The 18,387-nt window shown below is 37.9% G+C and overlaps 1 protein-coding gene across 1 annotated transcript in view; it reads left to right on the forward strand.

Annotated features, from left to right (window-relative positions):
- Window positions 1–17,628, forward strand: part of cables2b (Cdk5 and Abl enzyme substrate 2b) — a 34,940-nt gene extending 17,312 nt beyond the window's left edge. Inside the window, exons 4-9 of the mRNA XM_060835924.1 lie at window positions 5,518–5,626; window positions 6,695–6,851; window positions 7,514–7,617; window positions 13,020–13,126; window positions 14,091–14,295; window positions 17,039–17,628. Coding sequence (XP_060691907.1) covers window positions 5,518–5,626; window positions 6,695–6,851; window positions 7,514–7,617; window positions 13,020–13,126; window positions 14,091–14,295; window positions 17,039–17,179 — 823 coding nt within the window. The 3' untranslated portion in view covers window positions 17,180–17,628. The remainder of the gene's footprint in view (window positions 1–5,517; window positions 5,627–6,694; window positions 6,852–7,513; window positions 7,618–13,019; window positions 13,127–14,090; window positions 14,296–17,038) is intronic.
- Window positions 17,629–18,387: the final 759 nt, after the last annotated feature.

Consider the following 18,387-nt stretch of genomic DNA (forward strand, 5'->3'; position numbering starts at 1 on the left):
GTAGCATCAGTTGAAAGCAGTTTTGTTTGCTACTGAAACTCATTGTGTGTATGTATAGCCAGAATCCTGACTCTGAGCTGAGGCCAGAAAGCAACCACAGATTTGGATGAAGTAATGTTGCTTTGCTCCTTTTGTGAGTTTGGACCTTACTCATCGTGTAAATTAGGACAATGAAGTTGAAACCATTGTGCACCACCACCAAAAACAACAAAGCCCAGCATTTTTAAACCCCCTTTAACAAAATAAAACATTCAGATGAAATTTTGCAGATTCTTTAACAAAAGAATGTGTGACACAGAACCACTCAGAAAATACTAGAGTAAGTAACCCAAAAATCTGGTCAGAGTTAGTTAAGGAATATCTTGAAAGAGTAAAAAGAATTGGAAAGGATTGCAGAAAGGAGGACCTTTGGTAGCTGAAGGTGCAGTTAAAAACTCATGGGATGAAATTGGAAGGACTTATTTTTAATCAGGAGAATAGAAATGTGGAAGAAAGAGTTATTTGAGGGTAGGAATGACTATTTTAAAATCAAGCATTGCTGATATGGAAGCCAACATATGTCAACAAATACAGGGTATTGGATTAATTACTTAACATAAGGTGGCACATGGACAGCAGAGTTTAGATAACCTGAAACAAATGTGCAGGAGATGAGCCAGGACTGAAATATACAAGCCTAGAAAAGACAAAGATGTGGATAAAGGTATCAACGGAAGATGAACTGAGGTGCAAAAGTGAAGATAGGTGACCTGAGACATGGTGCAGAAATGTGATCAGAAATTCATTGGCTCAATTGCAACTTCAAGATTGGGAAGCATTTCATTCAACAGACAGTTGCAGTGGAAAGGAATATTTTAATTCGTGGGATGTGGACACCATAGGTAAAAACATTTTCTCTGCCAATCCCTAATTATCCTTGAGAAGGTGGTGATAAATGACTCTAGTTCCTGCAGTATACGTTTACCATGATGCTGTTACATAGAAAATTTCATGAATTTGACTGAGTGAAAGAATTGTTATATGTTTCTACAATGAAATGATATTTGATTTGGACAGTAATTTACTGATAGCAATGTTCTTATGTTAATCTGTTGGAGTTAGTGATTAGGGATGTCCAATATTATTTGGACAAACTTTCCATTCATGGAATACTAAACATCTGACAAGCTAGCTAACAAATTTGTTGACCATGGTAGGGCAAAATAGTAGTGAAAACTGTGTGCTCTCAGTAGTGTGCTTATATGGGATGAAGCCTTCAAAATTTCAGAATTCCAAATTGAAAAGGCTATTCAGACATATTATGGCAAGCTTCTGAACCAGATGAGACTTGATTCCCAAGTCGTCATGGCCCAGAAGCCGGCATATTGCCTCCATGCCCCAATGTGTTCCAAAGAAAAATTTAAGTTTTTAATCAATCTGTTCAGACACTTTTTCACAAAGGTCTGGAAAATTAGAGCTTCAGCTTAGGCCTTCTGGCCCAGAATTAGGGACACCAGTGCATTGCACCAGCCCCCTCAGAAAATTCAGATATGTAATGGCACACCTCTTAGAGTGGGTGGGACTTGCCTTGGCCAGAGGGGCAGACACTATCACTGTGCCACAAGACCTACCAGGAAACATTCAAATAGTTTTAAATCAATTTGTTTCTCATAGGAGTGCACATTGGCAGTACAGTGGGGTCATTTCATGACCATGCGGTTATTTTAAACAATCTGTGCAGAGATGTTAGTACAGACTTCTCAAGCGGGTCGAATTTAATCCTGGTTCACCTGGCTCAAAGATAGGTACATTACCACTGTGCCACACATGCCCCTAACAAAAGACATTCATTTCTGTGGTGGGATTTGACTCATAACTTCTGAACACTAGATGCAGCCTTTTGATTTCTGGTGCAGTGATATTGCCAATAAGACTGGATGTAAATAAACAATAGACACTAAATAGGCATATTTAGTAATCGCTCTGCTCGGATATTAGATGACAGATAACACACCTCTGGAAAAGTGGGACTTGAGCCCAGGTCTCCTGGCTGTGATGCTACCACTGTGCCACAAGCGCCTTATTAAGTTACATCAAATATCTCTTATTACATTACTAAAATAACCAGTTCGCAAGCTTTGGGAGCAGGACTTAAACCAGCAGCTTTCTGAGCTAGAGGTGGGAATGCCACCAAATGAACCATAGCTGCTGAATTAAGAGAACATCTAGATTTTTGTAATCAGCCTCTTCAGAGTTGTAATGATGCACCTCTGGAACAGAAAGGACTCAATCCCAGGACTCCTATTTAAAAGTTAGGGATACCACCACTGCACTATAGGAGTGTCAACTTAAAAAAGTAACATGCATTTTTGAAAATTATCTCTTCGTGTTATCTATTATTATACATATGGTGGCTCAGTGGTTAGCACTGCTGCTTCATAGCACCAGGGATCCGAGTTTGATTCCAGCCTCTGGCACCGGAATTTGCCCCATGTCTGCGTGGGTTTCCTCCGGGTGCTCTGGTTTCCTTCCATACTCCAAAGATGTGCAGGTTAGGTGAATTGGCCATGCTAAATTGCCTGTAGTGTTCAGAGATGTGTAGGTTAGATGCATTAGTCAGGGACAAATGTCTAGTAATGGGGAATGGATTTGGGAGGGATACTCTTTGGAGGGTCAGTGTGGACTTGTTGGGCTGAAGGGCCTGTTTCCACACTGTAGGAATTCTATGATTCTTTGACCTTTAAAACAGATGGTACTTGAACCCAGGTCTCTTGGTTAAAGGTAGGGGCATTACCACTGCACTATAAGAGCCCCAAATTTTAATAAAAGACAGTCAGATATTTTCTAATCAACCTGTTCAGATATGCTATGACTTGACTCTAAAGCAGGTCAGATTTTAACCCATATTCCCAGCTCAGAAATAGGGACACTCCATTTTGTCCATGATGTGCAGGATGTTGGTGAGGCCTATTATGGAATACTGTGTGCAGTTCTGGTTCCAGTTATAGGAAGGATATTATGAAGCTGGAGAGGGTTCAGAAGAGATTTACCAGGATGTTGCTGGGTTTGGAAGTTTTGAGTTATGATGAAAGGCTGGGACCTTTTTCACTGGAGCGTAGGAGGTTGAGTGGTGACCTTATGGAAGTTATAATGTAATGAGGGGGATAACTAGAGTTGTCTTTTTCCTAGGATGGTGGATTTCAATTCCATGGGGCATGTTTTTAAGGTGAGAGAGAGATTTTAAAAAGGTGCAAATTTTGTACACAGGGTGATTTGTGTGTGGAATGAATTTCCAGAGGAAGTGGTGGAAGCAGGTATAATTACAACATTTAAAATACATTTGGTTAAGTACATGAAAAGGAAAGATTTGGAGCAACGTGGGCTGAAAGCAGGCAGGTGGGACTAGATTAGTTTAGGATCAAGTTGGCATAGACTGGTTGGACCGAAGGGTCTGTTTCAAAGCCATAAGACTCTGAGCCCTGTAAAAAGAACTTTTTTTTATCTAATCAGTCTATTCAGTCATGTAATTATACATCTCTGGAGCAGTTGGGACTTGAACCCAGGCATCCTGGGTCAGTAATAGGGCCAATAAAGCCCTAAAAAGCAACATTCAGATGTTTCCTAGCCATGTGTACTCCACAAGAATCCGAAAAACAAAGTTCAATTTTGTAACATCCAGAAGTACTCTTACAGCCAATGGAGTGTTTTTTTCTCTATCACCGTATCACCTGTGACTTTTTTTTAACCTATTCATCACCACCAAGTAAATCATCCAAGTTTCCCAATTAATTAGTTTACATAAAGCCAGTTAAAGCAATGCCAACCATCGAAGATGAGGGAGTTGAATCAAAATGGAGTTGAAAGGGGAAAAATAGCATACAGATATTTTGAATTGAACAGTTGAGATGAGACACCTTTAGAGCAGCAGGGACTTGAATCTTGACACTCTAGATCAGAGGTAGCAACATTATCTTTGTGCACAAGACCCCTTTCGGTAAAGGAACTTATTGAAAAATTAACCTATTTTCGAATTAAACTGTTCAGAGGTGTTATTGCACATCTCTGGAGCAGGTGGGACTTGAACCTGGGTTTCTCAGTCCAGGGTTAGGAACATTGCCCCTGCACCACAAGATTCCCTCCCTCAAAGAACATTCATTGTAATTGTTTAAACTAAGCCATCTATTTCTAATTCATGAAGATAAGTGTGTACTCGTTGGCAGACCAATTCAAAGTTGTATAAAGAGGAACCAAAAAGTTGATTTGAATATTGAAAGCATTGTGGGTATTTGTTTACTCTCATTGATTTTTTTTGGCTAGTAGAAAATTGCTGATGACTAGTTTAAAAATATTTGTAGCTTCCATCAAATACATTGCCTTCAATTTACACTTTCTCATCTGAACTACAATGATCCATTATTTTGATTTCTAGAGGTAGTCTATTTTTACCACTGTGCTGGATTGAGTATACTGAGAGTAGCACATTGTACAAAAATTATAGCTAAATAGCGGATGCTTAGCATCTAGATTTTCACAACAATTTCATTTGGTTGTGACCAAAAGTCTACAGATTTGTTTTTCTGCTGCTGCAAGGTGATTATGGGTTTATATGTTTTGTGCTTGCTGAAATTGTATCCCTAAGTGCTTCAGATGCTGTTACACAGGCAGCAAGAACTATAATCCATGAAATAAGACAAAAATCTGCAGATACTGGAGATTTCAAGGAAATTCAGAAATTGGGAGAGAAACTTAGGTTTGGCAGCATCTGGGGGAAAAAAGCAGAGTATGCATTTCACGTCTGGTGACTCTTCTTCATGAGTTCTGATGGGTCATTGGAATCATTGTTAACTCTGCTTTCTTCCCATGGATTCCACTGGACCTGCTGAGTTTCTCCAGCAATTTCTTGTATTGTTTACTGTAATCAACTTTTTTTAGCTTTTGCACTGTTAAATACTGAAAATATTATGCAAGTGATGAGATCTTTTGTCATTTTAATTAAGTTTAAAATTTTCAATATTCACATTTTCGTTAGTAACTATCCTACATGGAAATGGTGGAAAGGAGATGCATTCAATAATAGTCTGCTGTTGTCTTCCTTTCTGAAATTTGAGGCCACTCTGATGTAAACGGATGCTTTGAAGAGGAAACTACAGTGAGCATTCTGCAAAGGCAGAATGGAAAATTAAAGCTGGCAGATTCATTGGAAAATTATATATTGTTTTCCTCTTATCAGGAAAAAGCCTTGTTTCAAAGAAAATCCTATTTCGCTCTGAACTGGGAAAGTTTATTTTGGTAGATTGGAGTCCAAAATAACTTTGGATCAGGCACTTGCAAATTGACCATAATGTTAGTTTGATTATTTTCTCAATATGTTTTATTGTTCTTTGTGAAAGCATTTCCTGTTGATGTGCAGCTTTGATTTCTGACTGATTTGTAAAGGGAGCAAGTTCCTTTCATTGTGCATTTTGTAGCTGGTGTATGCTTTGACCACTCAGTATATTCTAGCTGCGGCAAGATCTGGATTTAACATTGTTTTCTCAGAGACAATAAGATGGAAGGACCCAGGCAACGTAACCCTTCTGGTGGCATTTCAGCTTCAACCGACATGCTGCTTGGGCTTGATGGAGTTGAACTTGGTGCAGACGTAAAGGTAAAAATTATCTGTATTGTATAAGATATTGTGGTGTGAACTTTTTAATATGATTATATTTCTGGAAGGATTTCATTCAATTGTTGAACTGTTTATGGCAGTAAAACAAATTTTCGTTGATTGTGGATTGTACTCCTCCGAATTGCCTTAACTTCCTAACTTTTACAATAACTTTTGTGCAAAATCTATCTAAGTTGACATAACTTCCTTGTTAATTATTCTAGAATGAGCTCCACTGAAAGTCTTCTGTAAGAAATGAGTTAGGGTGCAGAATGCTGATTTGTTTAAGACCCTTCAATGTCACCGTGTTTGTCTAAATTGCACTTTGAAATATTTCCCCTTGTAAAAAAATATTCAATGGTAATTTGTTTTTTGTTCTTTGTTAAAAGTTAATTGTTTCAACCTAATGGGCTGCCAAATTGTGAGGGCTCTAGGAAGAATAGTTGGGAGAAACTGTTCCACTCTTAAAGGTTTGGGAATGAGAATGCATAGATTTAAAATAATTGACAAAGGACCTTTGAGAAACTTTTTTTTTCCCTCAGTAAGTGGTTATAGTCTGAAATGTGTAGCCTGGGACTAGAGTTGAGAAAGGTTCAATTGAGGCATTCACAAGGAATTAGATTGTTATTTGAAGAGGAACAAATGTGTAGGGTTACAGAGCAAGGACATCAAAGTTTACAAAGTGAATTGCTTATTTGGAGAGCCTGTGCAGCCACAATGAGTTGAATAACTTACTTATGCACTGTTACAACAACTGCAAAGATGGTAGCTTTGTACAATTAATCAAATGTAGTTTACCAATCATGAAGTATTGAAGGCTATGAATTCCAATATTGGGTGATAATGTCCAAAATTTGTGGGTTTTTTTTGTTTTGCACTAACTTGTGATTTATAGTCAAAATGTTTTGATGTGAAAAATTTGATTGCATGTTATGACTAATGACCTTGTAAAATTAATTCTGTAACTTGTTTGTAATGTACAAAACTTCAAGTGCCATTTTTGAGGCATTGTAATAGATTGGGGAATAATATTTAATTTTATTTACTGCAAATTTCTTCCTGTTTCAGTCAGTTTCATATGCGCAGTTCCTTTATCCAACCAATGCCTTTGTCATGCCAAAAGCTCTCCCTGAGGTTCCAACTTCAATAGCACAGGTTCGAAATAGCATGCATCGGAGCTTTACACCAGGAAGACATGGAGCTGCAGCGATAGCAATGGAATTAGGTAAAATAAAAATAGTATTCAACTAAAGTAGTATTTGGAAAGAAAGTATGCATTCAGTTGCAGTTTAGAAGTTTTAACTGCGTTCACTATTTAACCTTTGTTTTACCTTTTTAAGTTGACATTGATAATTATTCATATCAAGTTATTTTTGCTGCCTGAAAATTACTAAATTCTGTTTCTTTCAAATGGGAAAAGTCATGTTTTGTATGACTGACATATAATGCTGCATATCTTGCAAGCTTTTAATACAAACATTACCTCCTCCGCTAATACCAACTTGTATCTGCACTGAAAGTTGATTTCCCCAACTCTATTCAAAACTGATTTATTTTTCCTCCTACATGTGCCAAAACTTTGCATTCAGCACTAAGCTGACCTATAGAAATTAGTAAATGCTGTCACCCGCACAGACTAAACTTGAAGGATGTCTTCATTTTCTGATTGTGATTATTTGATTCATTTGCAAACATTATTTAGTGGTGCGACCAACAGAAGAGACAACTTTGAATTTCACTAAATTACTTTTCTATTGTCTGACATTTGGCTGTTTGTGTAGATTATGCTGAAAACCAATTATTCTGGCAATGTTAAACGCATGTATAATGAGCATCTAAAAATAAAAGTGCGGTTTCAGGTCTCTGTTGTTTTTTGTCATCATCTAGGTAGTGAAGCTGGAGATTTGATAGAATATGATCCGAATCTTCTTGATGACCCCCAGTGGCCATGTGGAAAACACAAACGGGTTCTAATCTTTGCATCATATATGGTAAAATTCCTTTTGAGCATTCCTTTTCCACTTCTAATTCTAAGAGTGGAGACATAACGCTTTTTTTCTTTGATCCATTGTATGACTTCTAAACATTTTTAAGCACCAAATATCCATAATTCTGCTTTGGCTTGTTAAATACTAATTATTGAATAACTCAGTGAGGGTAGAAAAACTGATCTACATAGATTTAAAATGAAAAGTGATGTGTGATTTTGCTTTTCTTGGTGTTTTTACCATATGCGTATTATGGTAAAACTGAAGTGTAGAACATCACAACTAAAACTTGCCATGGTTCGTATAACATTCCTCGAGTAAATGATGGTTGTCTATTTCTTTGAACCACAATTATTTCACTCGAGAAAATGTACTTCAGGATGTTAAAATTCATTGAAAGCAACGAAATGCACTTGCAAAGTAGCTGAGAGCTGGCAGGTTTTGCTTTTCCAGTATTAGTACTTTAATTTGAATGCTGACCCTTCTAGTCTTACTGATAAACCACGCCACAGTGGAGAAATGATATTGCTATTGAAATCTTGAATAAAATATGAATCTTGTCTGTTTTGACAGATTCTGTAGAGTGTATGCAAATAATATTTGTTCTAATATTTTAATAGGGATTCATAATGACAAAGTCCCCAAATGCAACTGTTCTACCATGACAGAATACAGAATCACAAATGTTACATGAACCCTGATCAGCTGTGAGATATTAATTGTATTTTGTTGATTGCAATTAATGTGAATGTACAGCTCAATGTATTAAAAATGGTTGTACTAAGGAAATAATTTTGTGAGATTGAGTTTTTGTTAAACCTTATTCTTCAAAGGGCTTGAGTGATAATCTGGACTTGTCCTAGGGGAGTTGACAAGCAATTTGCTGGGGTTTTTTTCTCTCCACAAACTAGCCTGGATTTTTATCCAGTAGATCACATGGTTTTGAGAATATCTATTTGGATTGTGTAGCGCAGATGGTTTTGATCAGTGGCATTTCCCTGTTAAGTCATTGTTTATAAGCTCGAGGGCTCACTGCTTTTTATATTCACAGTAAGCATGCTGTAAAGAATACACTTTTGAAATGGAATAGTTCAGCTTGTAAGGGCTTTGTCGTACAATGGGGCATCAGTTTGTAATCCATTCAGATCAGATAACCTTTTCTTTAAAAATGTGCATTATTGAGCATGAAATTATTATTGTTTCAATGGAGGGAAATAAACTTTGTTTTTCTTCAATTATGGTGTGTTATTGGATAGATATGAATTTATTTTAGATGATTTCCTGCAAAGGAAGAATATTTAGGGTTACAGGGAGAAGGCTAATTGCACAAATTGAAAGCATTCTACTGCTTGTATGTTTTGCCACAGTAGACAATAGGTGCAGGAGTAGGCCATTCTGCCCTTCGAGCCTGCACCACTATTCAATATTATCATAACTGATCATCCTAATCAGTATCCTGTTCCTGCCTTAACCCTTGATTCCACAATCCTTGAGAGCTCTATCCAACTCTTTCCTAAATGAATCCAGAGACTGGGCCTCCACTGTCCTCTGGGACAGAGCATTCCACACAACCACCACTCTGGGTGAAGAGGTTTCTCCTCATCTTTGTCCTAAATGGTTTCCCCCCCCCCCCCCACCGTATTTTTAAGCTGTTTCTGCTGATGGGTGAGTGCTGAACCAGAGGACACATGTTTCCTGCCTCCAGAGTGTCCAATCCTTTAATAATCTTATACATCTCAATCAGATCCCCTCTCAGTCTTCTAAACTCAAGGGTGTACAAGCCCAGTCGCTCCAGTCTTTCAGTGTAAGGTAATCCTGCAATTCCAGGAATTGACCTCGTGAACCTACGCTGCACTTCCTCAATAGCCAGAATGTCTTTCCTCAAATTTGGAGACCAGAACTGCACACAGTACTCCAGGTGTGGTCTCACCAGGGCCCTGTACAGCTGCAGAAGAACCTCTTTGCTTCTATACTCAATCCCTCTTGTTATGAAGGCCAGCATGCTATGAGCCGCCTTCACTACCTGCTGTACCTGCATGCTTACCTTCATTGACTGGTGTACAAGAACACCCAGATCTCTCTGTACTGCCCCTTTACCTAAATTAGGTAAATTTAGGTATAATCTGCCTACCTGTTCTTGCCACCAAAGTGGATAACCGTACATTTATCCACATTAAACTGCATCTGCCATGCATCTGTCCACTCACCTAACTTGTCCAGGTCACTCTGTAATCTCCTAATATCTTCATCACACTTCACCCTGTCACCCAGCTTAGTATCATCAGCAAATTTGCTAATGTTATTACTAATACCATCTTCTATATCATTAACATATATTGTAAAAAGCTGCGGTCCCAGCACTGATCCCTGCGGTACCCCACTGGTCACTGCCTGCCATTCCAAAATGGAGCCGTTTATCACTACTCTTTGTTTCCTATCAGCCAACCAACTTTCAATCCAAGTTAGTACTTTGTCCCCAATACCATGCGCCCTATATTTGCTCAATAACCTCCTATGTGGGACTTTATCAAAAGCTTTCTGAAAGTCCAGGTACACTACATCTACTGGATCTCCCTCATCCATCTTCAGAGTTACATCCTCAAAAGATTCCAGAAGATTAGTCAAGCATGATTTCCCCTTCATAAATCCGTGCTGACTCTGACCTATCCTGTTACTACACTCCAGATGTGTTGTAATTTCATCCTTTATAATAGACTCCAGCATCTTTCCCACCACTGAGGTCAGACTAACTGGTCTATAATTTCCTGCTTTCTCTCTCCCACCTTTCTTAAAATGTGGTACAACATTAGCCACCCTCCAATCCACTGAACCTGAATCTAATGAACTCTGGAAAATAATCACCAACGCATCCACGATTTCTAGAGCCACCTCCTTCAGTACCCTGGGATGTAGACCATCAGGCCCCGGGCACTTATCAACCTTCAGACCTAACAGTCTCTCTAACACCAATTCCTGGCAAATATAAATTCCCTTCAGTTCAGGTCCTTCAGCCACTGTCACCTCAGGGAGATTGCTCGTGTCTTCCCCAGTGAACACAGATCTGAAGTGCCAATACAATTCTTCTGCCATTTCTTTATTCCCCTGTTTCTGTCTTCAAGCCCAATTTTAGTCTTGGCCATTATTTTGCCTTTCACATACCTAAAAAAGCTTTTACTATCCTCCTTTGTATTTTTGGCCGGTTTACCTTCGTACCTCCTTTTTTTTTCTCTCTCTACGTATTTCCTTCTTAGTAATCCTCTGTTGTTCTTTAAAAGCTTCCCAGTCCTCCATTTTCCCACTTATCTTTGCTATGTTATACTTTTTCTCTTTTAACTTTATATGTTTCTTAACTTCCCTCGTCAGCCACGGCCACCCATGCCGCCTCCTAGGATCTTTCTTCCTTTTTAGAATGAACTGATGCTGCAACTTCTGCATTATACACTGAAATATCTACCATTGTTCCTCCACTGTCATCCCTGCTAAGGTATTGCACCATTGAACTCCTCCCTCATAGCTCCATAGTTCCCTTTTATTCTACTAAATAATTGTCACTTCCGATTGTACCCTCTCCCCCTCAAATTGCAGATTTTGAAGCTTATTGTATTATGGTCACTACTTCCCAATGGCTCCTTCACTTCGAGGTCCCTGACGAATTCTGGTTCGTTGCACAATACCAGATCCAAAATTGCCTTCTCCCTGGTCGGCTCCAGCACCAGCTGTTCTAAGAATCCATCTTTGAGGCACTCCACAAAGTCTCTTTCTTGAGGTCCAATACCATCCTGATTCTCCCAGTCTACCTGCATGTTGAAATCCCCCGTAATAACTGTAGTATATCTTTGCGACAGGCCAATTTCAGCTCCTGATTTAACTTACATCCGACATCCAGACTACTGTTTGGGGGGCCTGTAGATAACTCCCAAGAGGGTCTTTTTACCGTTAGTATTTCTCAGTTCTATCCACACTGACTCTACATCCCTTGATTCTAGGTCCCCCCGCGCAAGGGACTGAATATCATTCCTTACCAACATGGCCACCCCACCCCCTCTGCCCGTCAGTCTGTCCTTACAATTGCACATGTAGCCTTGAATATTCATTTCCCAGGCCCTGTCCACTTGAAGCCATGTCTCAGTTATTCCCACAATATCGTATCTGTCAAATTCCAAAAGAACCTCAAGCTCATCCATCTTATTTCTAATGCTTTGTGCATTCATGTATAGTATTTTTAATTTGTTACTGCCCTCACCCTTCCCATCAACTCCTTTTTCACTCAACCTTACAGCATGATTCCTTTCTGAGTTTTTTGCCTCATTGATACAGTTGTCTTTCTTGACTTCCCTTGTTCTAACTTTCCCTCCAACTTCCTTCTTAAACGTCCAGTTTGTCCCCTCCCCTCCGCTACTTAGTTGAAACGTAGCTGTGTTGCAGTAGCAAACCTGCCTGCCAGAATGATGGTCCCTAACCTATTAAGGTGCAAGCCATCTCTCTTGTAGAATTTATGCTACAAAACATACCCCAGTGATCCAAGAATTTAAATCCTTGCTTCCTGTACCAGTTCCTCAGCCACACGTTCAAGTCCATTATCTCCCTGTTTCTGGCCTCACCAGCCCGAGGAACTGGAAGCAAACCGGAGATAACCACCTTGGACATCCTGCTTTTCAGCCTTCTTCCTAGTTCTCCAAAGTCCCACTGTGATATGTTCCTCCTCCTCTTCCCGACGACATTTGTGCCAACATGTACCACCACCTCTGGCTCTTCGCCTTCGTCCTTTAAGGATTTCCCGCACTCTGTCTGTGATGTCTTTAACCCTGGCACCAGGAAGGCAACACACCATCCTTAAGTCCCGTCTGCTGCCACAAAAATCCCGGTCAGTCCCTCTCACTATGGAGTCCCCTATTACTATGGCTCTGTGCCATGTCTGACTCTTCCACTCTGTCTCCACGACAACTTTTGATTGACAGACCTGGCCACCTCACGGACTGGCAGTGTCCTCAATCTCTACTGTTTGTTCCTGACAAGTACTTTCCCCGGGGTCTCTTGGACCTGTCTTCTCTCTGTGGTAGTAGTTTATCTAGCAGTTTAATTGACAATGAAATTATTTTGTCTTTGAAACTGAGGAGAAAATATAACTAGGAATGACTCAGTGTGTATTTTTTGGTATTTATATCAAAATTACTCAAGGATTAATTAATTTTACATTCTTGAAACCTGAAAACATTCAATTGCTGCTCATATGAGGTAATTTATTGGGCAAAATGTATTGTTACTAATTATACATTTTTACTAATTCCTAGCAAAGTTTATACCTATTGCTATACATGTGCAATATTTAATCATGCAGAGTAATTAAAATACACATTTTGTTCTGATAGTGATTGGCTTCACAAATGAATTTTTTTTTTCCCCAGACCACAGTGATTGAATATGTAAAACCATCAGATTTGAAAAAGGATATGAATGAAACATTCAAGGAGAAATTTCCTCACATTAAGCTGACGCTTAGTAAGATAAGAAGGTAAATGAACCAAATAAAGAAAGACCAGTGCAGTTAATGACATTTTAGTTAGTTACATACTCAAGCTGATTTAAGGACACATTTTATTTGCCTTCCATCAATTTTAGAACTTTTTATATTTTTCTTGGTGATTTTCCCCCATTTCCTAATTGTCTTGGAACCTGCTGGGTTATGGTTTCACAGGTACCAAATTTGCTTCAGTATCCATCCGATCTCGGTCCTGTCTTCTAACACCTGATTTAAGCATGTGTCTCTGAATTGTGAACCATTGTAATAGCCTTAGCTATGCACTGTGCATGGAACAATTTATGTGTAGGCTCCCAAATAGCTTTTGTGTAACTCCTCCCCTTAATTGTTTTTTAGGACATAAGGCAAGTAAATCTCACATACAGCTAAAAATTAAACTGATGAGCTTTAAATTATTTCTATCAAAGCTATCAATAAAACATTGACTTCAAACTGTATCTACTGAAATTTGTTTGTCACTAGCCTTTTTGTTTGCTATTTGCTATCAAAGATAAAAGCATTATCCCAACTCTAGTAGTGTTTCTACTCTCTCGATTGAAGTTATATTTCTATTGAGGTTGTTGTCAACATGTGTTTGATTAAATTTATGATTACTGTTTTTATGCAGTGAATTAATGGCCTGTGGTCCATATCAACTTATTCCAGCTAAATACACACTTTTTGATCACTACTGATCTATTGATTATCTCATTCTAGGTTTTTAGTGCCTACAGAGGTACATTTTGTCGACTATAGTGTCAATTGTAAAGTCAGCAATCTTGTATGTCTGTGAAAACAGTCTATCATGTAAAATAGAATAACCACCTGATAAAGCTGTAACACTAATTTTGGAGCGAAAATGTAGAAATAATAACTTAATAGTTTGATGAATTGCTGTTAATCATGATATTAAAGTTACCAAATGGTTTTATAACGCATTTTTCTGTTTCCTTCGCAGTCTGAAACGTGAGATGCGAAACCTGGCAGAAGAGTGCGCTCTGGAACCTTGTACTGTGGCTTTATCATTTGTTTACTTTGAGAAGCTTGTACTCCAAGGCAAAGTCAATAAGCAAAACAGAAAGCTTTGCTCTGGTGCTTGCTTACTGCTAGCAGCCAAAATCAGCAGTGATCTCAAGAAGCATGAAGTGAGACATCTGATTGATGTGAGTATAATGCTTTACATCAGGTTAACAACTTTTTCTTCTTCACTAGGAATTCAAGCTTCAAAAATAACTAGTAAAAAGCATGTAGGGAGGGAGAGGAAAAGCCTCATTTCAAAAATGTTATTTAGACATTTGTTGATGAAATAGCCTACATTAGTTTTTGTTTAGAAATATTCAGATAGTTATCTAGCTATACATAAAACTTGTCAAAACGTGCAGCGCTGGAAAAGCATAGCCGGTCAGGCAGCATCCGAGGAGGAGAGTCGACATTCAAGCGTAAACCCTTCATCAGGAATGACACTTTTTGACTCCGATCTCTAGCATCTGCAGTCCTCACTTTCTTCTATAGATAAAACTTGTACTTGGTTACAATTTATCACTTGAATATTTCCACCTGTGTTTTGATACTTCGATCTTTCACGCCAACATAAAATCACTGTGGATGTGGTCTTAACATCATGTCAATGTAATTTTCAGTGTAGTTCTAAATTAATGGGGACATCTAACAATTGAAGATCATATATGAATATTCAGACCTAAACCCCTCTTAAACCTAGTATTTTTTTTGTACCCAATGGCAGAATATTTGGCTGATACTAAAGTTTACAATTTTTTTTCTCACTTTTGCTTGTTTGTTACCGAGTTGCTGCTGTGGTGTTGAAATCTCTCTTGAAGAAAAATAGCTGTCCACTGGAGTCAGTGAAATTAATAGATGGGGTCCAATCTTTGTTAATTATATGGAAAGTGAGGAAGGAAGGAAGAACAGATGCTCCATTGACAACTTGCTGCTGATTGAGCTCTGCCCAGAGCCTGTGCTAAAACCATGCAATTTGATTGGTAACATGGTCTCTTTCTAGTTGCTAGTAATTCAAACTTAAATCTATATTCCAAGTACAACTCAATTAGACAGAAAAACACACAGAACCGCAGATGCTGGAAATCAGAAAAAAACAAATTGCTGGGAAAACCCAGCTGGCCTGGCAGCATCTGTAAAGAGAAAGTAAAGTTATCGTTTCAGATTCAGTGATCCTTCTTCAGGACTAAAGGTCTGTAGAAGGGTGACTGGACCCAAAACATTTACTCTGCTTTCTTTCCATAGATATTGCCAGACTTGCTAAGTTTTCCCAGCAATTTCTGTTTTTGTTTGCAATTCGATTTAGGTTTTCTGGAAAGCTAACTTGAAAGTCAATGCCATTTTAACCAAGCAATTAGCCTTCAGATGTTCATCTACACCTTCAATTGGTATCTTGTCAATAACAAATGAAGAAAGGACTTTCATAGTTCTATGACTCTGTGAGGATCATTTTCTTTGAGTTTTATAGATTTTGTCTTCTCTCTGTAGGGTTAGAATGAGAACTGTATATAGTAATGCAAAATAGTATCGGCCATCTTTTACCTAGGTTGAAATCTCTTAATCTGCTTCAGTAAGGATGCAGTTTTCTTCAATGCCACTGCTAGATGGACTAATGGGCTGCACAAAAACAGTGCTTTGTCACTATCAAAAATTAAAGTTGAGAATTGCATCAATTGATGTGGTTACATATGAATCTGAATTTTATAATGTGTAACATGAAGAATATTCGTGATCAATATAATGAGAAACTGTTAATATGGATTTCGATGAGAAAAGTAGACATGCAATTTGACAAAGTACAGGGCAACCTTGATAATCTGAAATTCAATTAATCAATGCTTGGATAATCTGAACAAGATCTCAAGGTGCCATAAAAATGGCATTAGGCAACTCCGCATTCAGTTATCAGTTAAACGTCATTATGAATTGCACTGCCGGATAACCGAGGCATGTTTTGATAACCGGCACTCATAAATTACTGCTTGTTTATGATCAGATCAGTTATCCAAACGATCAATTATCCTAACAAAATACTGCCCGCCCATCTCGTTTGGATAATTGAGGTTGTTCAGTATAGTGATCTCTTAAATGTAAGAGAAGTTCACTGTTGCAAATTGTCAGCTGTTCCTCCTGAATGACAAACCATTCCAGTCAAGTGAAATTTATAAATTATGAATGAATACTTCAGGGAAATTCTAGTGACACTCAGATGGTATTTATGCTGATGTCATCACTCACCACGAACATTCCTGCATGTGTTGAGACTGACCGACAGAACAGGTTCTTTGTCCTGACTGATCAATGTCATGGGTGTCATTGGGATGACTCTCACTGATGGTGGTTTACAGTGGGAACATGCACACTGTTTTAAAAATAAACTTGTAAAAGTTAAATTCCTGTTTCCACAAAATGAAATAAAAATCAACAAATTGTTGGAGAAACTGCAGATCTTGAGGCATCTGAGAAGAGAAACAGTCAACGTTTCAGATCCATTGACCCTTCTTCAGTGCTTTGTTCGTTAACAAAATAAATTACTTGAATATGCACACTTTCATAAAGCACAATTAAAAATTAAATACACGACAAACCATAAATCCTATAAGGATTGTAATGGGTTTTTCTGATTGTCAGTAAAAATACTAGTATTACTGATCTCTGCAATATTAAAATTTCTAGTTGGTTCATTGTGCTTTTCCAGTACCTCCTAAACCTGGCTGGTCAGATCTTCTGATTCCGTTTAAATGTGTCAACAGTTTCATGTATTTGTAAACGTATTAACATATCAAAAGCTGTCTCTTAACAAAAAACTTGTTTTTGAAGATTGGCACAATTTGGTCTGTTTTTACAACAGCTTTTCTATTTGCTTTCTTTTTTAATTTTTGCATATAGAAACTGGAAGAACGATTAAGATTGAACTCAAAAGAGCTGGTTTCGTTTGAGTTCACCACACTTGTGGCTTTGGAGTTTGGACTTTATCTTCCTGAGAAAAAAGTGTTACCTCACTACAGGCGACTTGTTCAACAATCCTAAATGCAGTTACATTCCTCCTGAAGATGACAAGCACTTGGAAGAAGCAAGCAGTTCTTTCTAAAATGCTGTATTCTTGTATTGTGATTCTGTTAGCACAGGAAGTATTGTACCAAAGTAACTTCTACAGTGCTAATTAATGACAGTCACCAATTTGTCCAATTTCTTCAAAACTGATTTGTGCTACCTTTTTTGAAATTAAAGCACCTTTATTCAAAATTGGATGAACCTTGTAAAGGAATATGTTTGGGTGATGGCCTGTCATATGAACAATGGCAATTTATAGTAATAACTTATTACCAAAAATTCATTATGGGCAACAGCACTTTCGTACATGTTGACTTGTCGTTGCTGTAATATTGTGTTATATGCTATCTGTTCTTCCAAGAATTGTCCTACTGTAATTATAAAACTGACTCTGCTGTTAGTTGCACATATGTCACCACTCTATGTTAGAGATTCAAATGAAGCACGTTTATAGTGCTATGCAGTCAATATTTAAACTTTTTGAATTTTCTGTTTTCACTGTGTAGTATGTTAAATGTATGCAATCTTTGGTGATAACATGTTCCTTTCAATCATCACCTTTGTAGAATGAAAATGTCTAAAAAGAACTGTTTGGATGTTCTATTGTGAAATTATTAACCTTATCAATGAGGTGCTGGTTAGTAGATGCACTTAATGACTTTTGTTACAGCTTGTGTGTTGAAATGTCCATGTGCAATTCATCTTTTAGTTTCCTCTTTAAGCAGAGTAATGCTAGCTTTGGCAATTATTTAATATTTAAATATCAAATGTGTTTGTCTTTTTTTTAAGAGTTTATGTTCCACTTTAAAATGTTATTTTCTATCTGTTTCTTCCGAGAAACTCTGTCTGGTCAAGCAGCATGTGTCGAGTTAGGAACAGTGTTTCAGATTGGTGATCTTCCACAAAAGAAATTTTAAATGTGGCTTCCTACCCTATAGATTCTGCCTGGCCTGCTGACTTAACGTTTTCTGCTTGTTTCGGTTATCAGTAGTATTGTTGCTTTTTGTCTTTTTTTTTTAAATGTACTTGCTTCACAGTGTGAAGCCACTTCAGGTATTGACAGTGGAACTAACAATGAGCAAATTATTCTGCTCACATAGAATGCCACTTTTTCATGAAATATGGATCAGTCAGCAATTTCAAAAACTGTGAAAAGAGCACAATACCATAAGCTTCTGTTCTAT

This window comes from Hemiscyllium ocellatum, chromosome 15 (genome assembly GCF_020745735.1).
Source record: "Hemiscyllium ocellatum isolate sHemOce1 chromosome 15, sHemOce1.pat.X.cur, whole genome shotgun sequence".
Lineage (NCBI taxonomy): Eukaryota > Metazoa > Chordata > Chondrichthyes > Orectolobiformes > Hemiscylliidae > Hemiscyllium > Hemiscyllium ocellatum.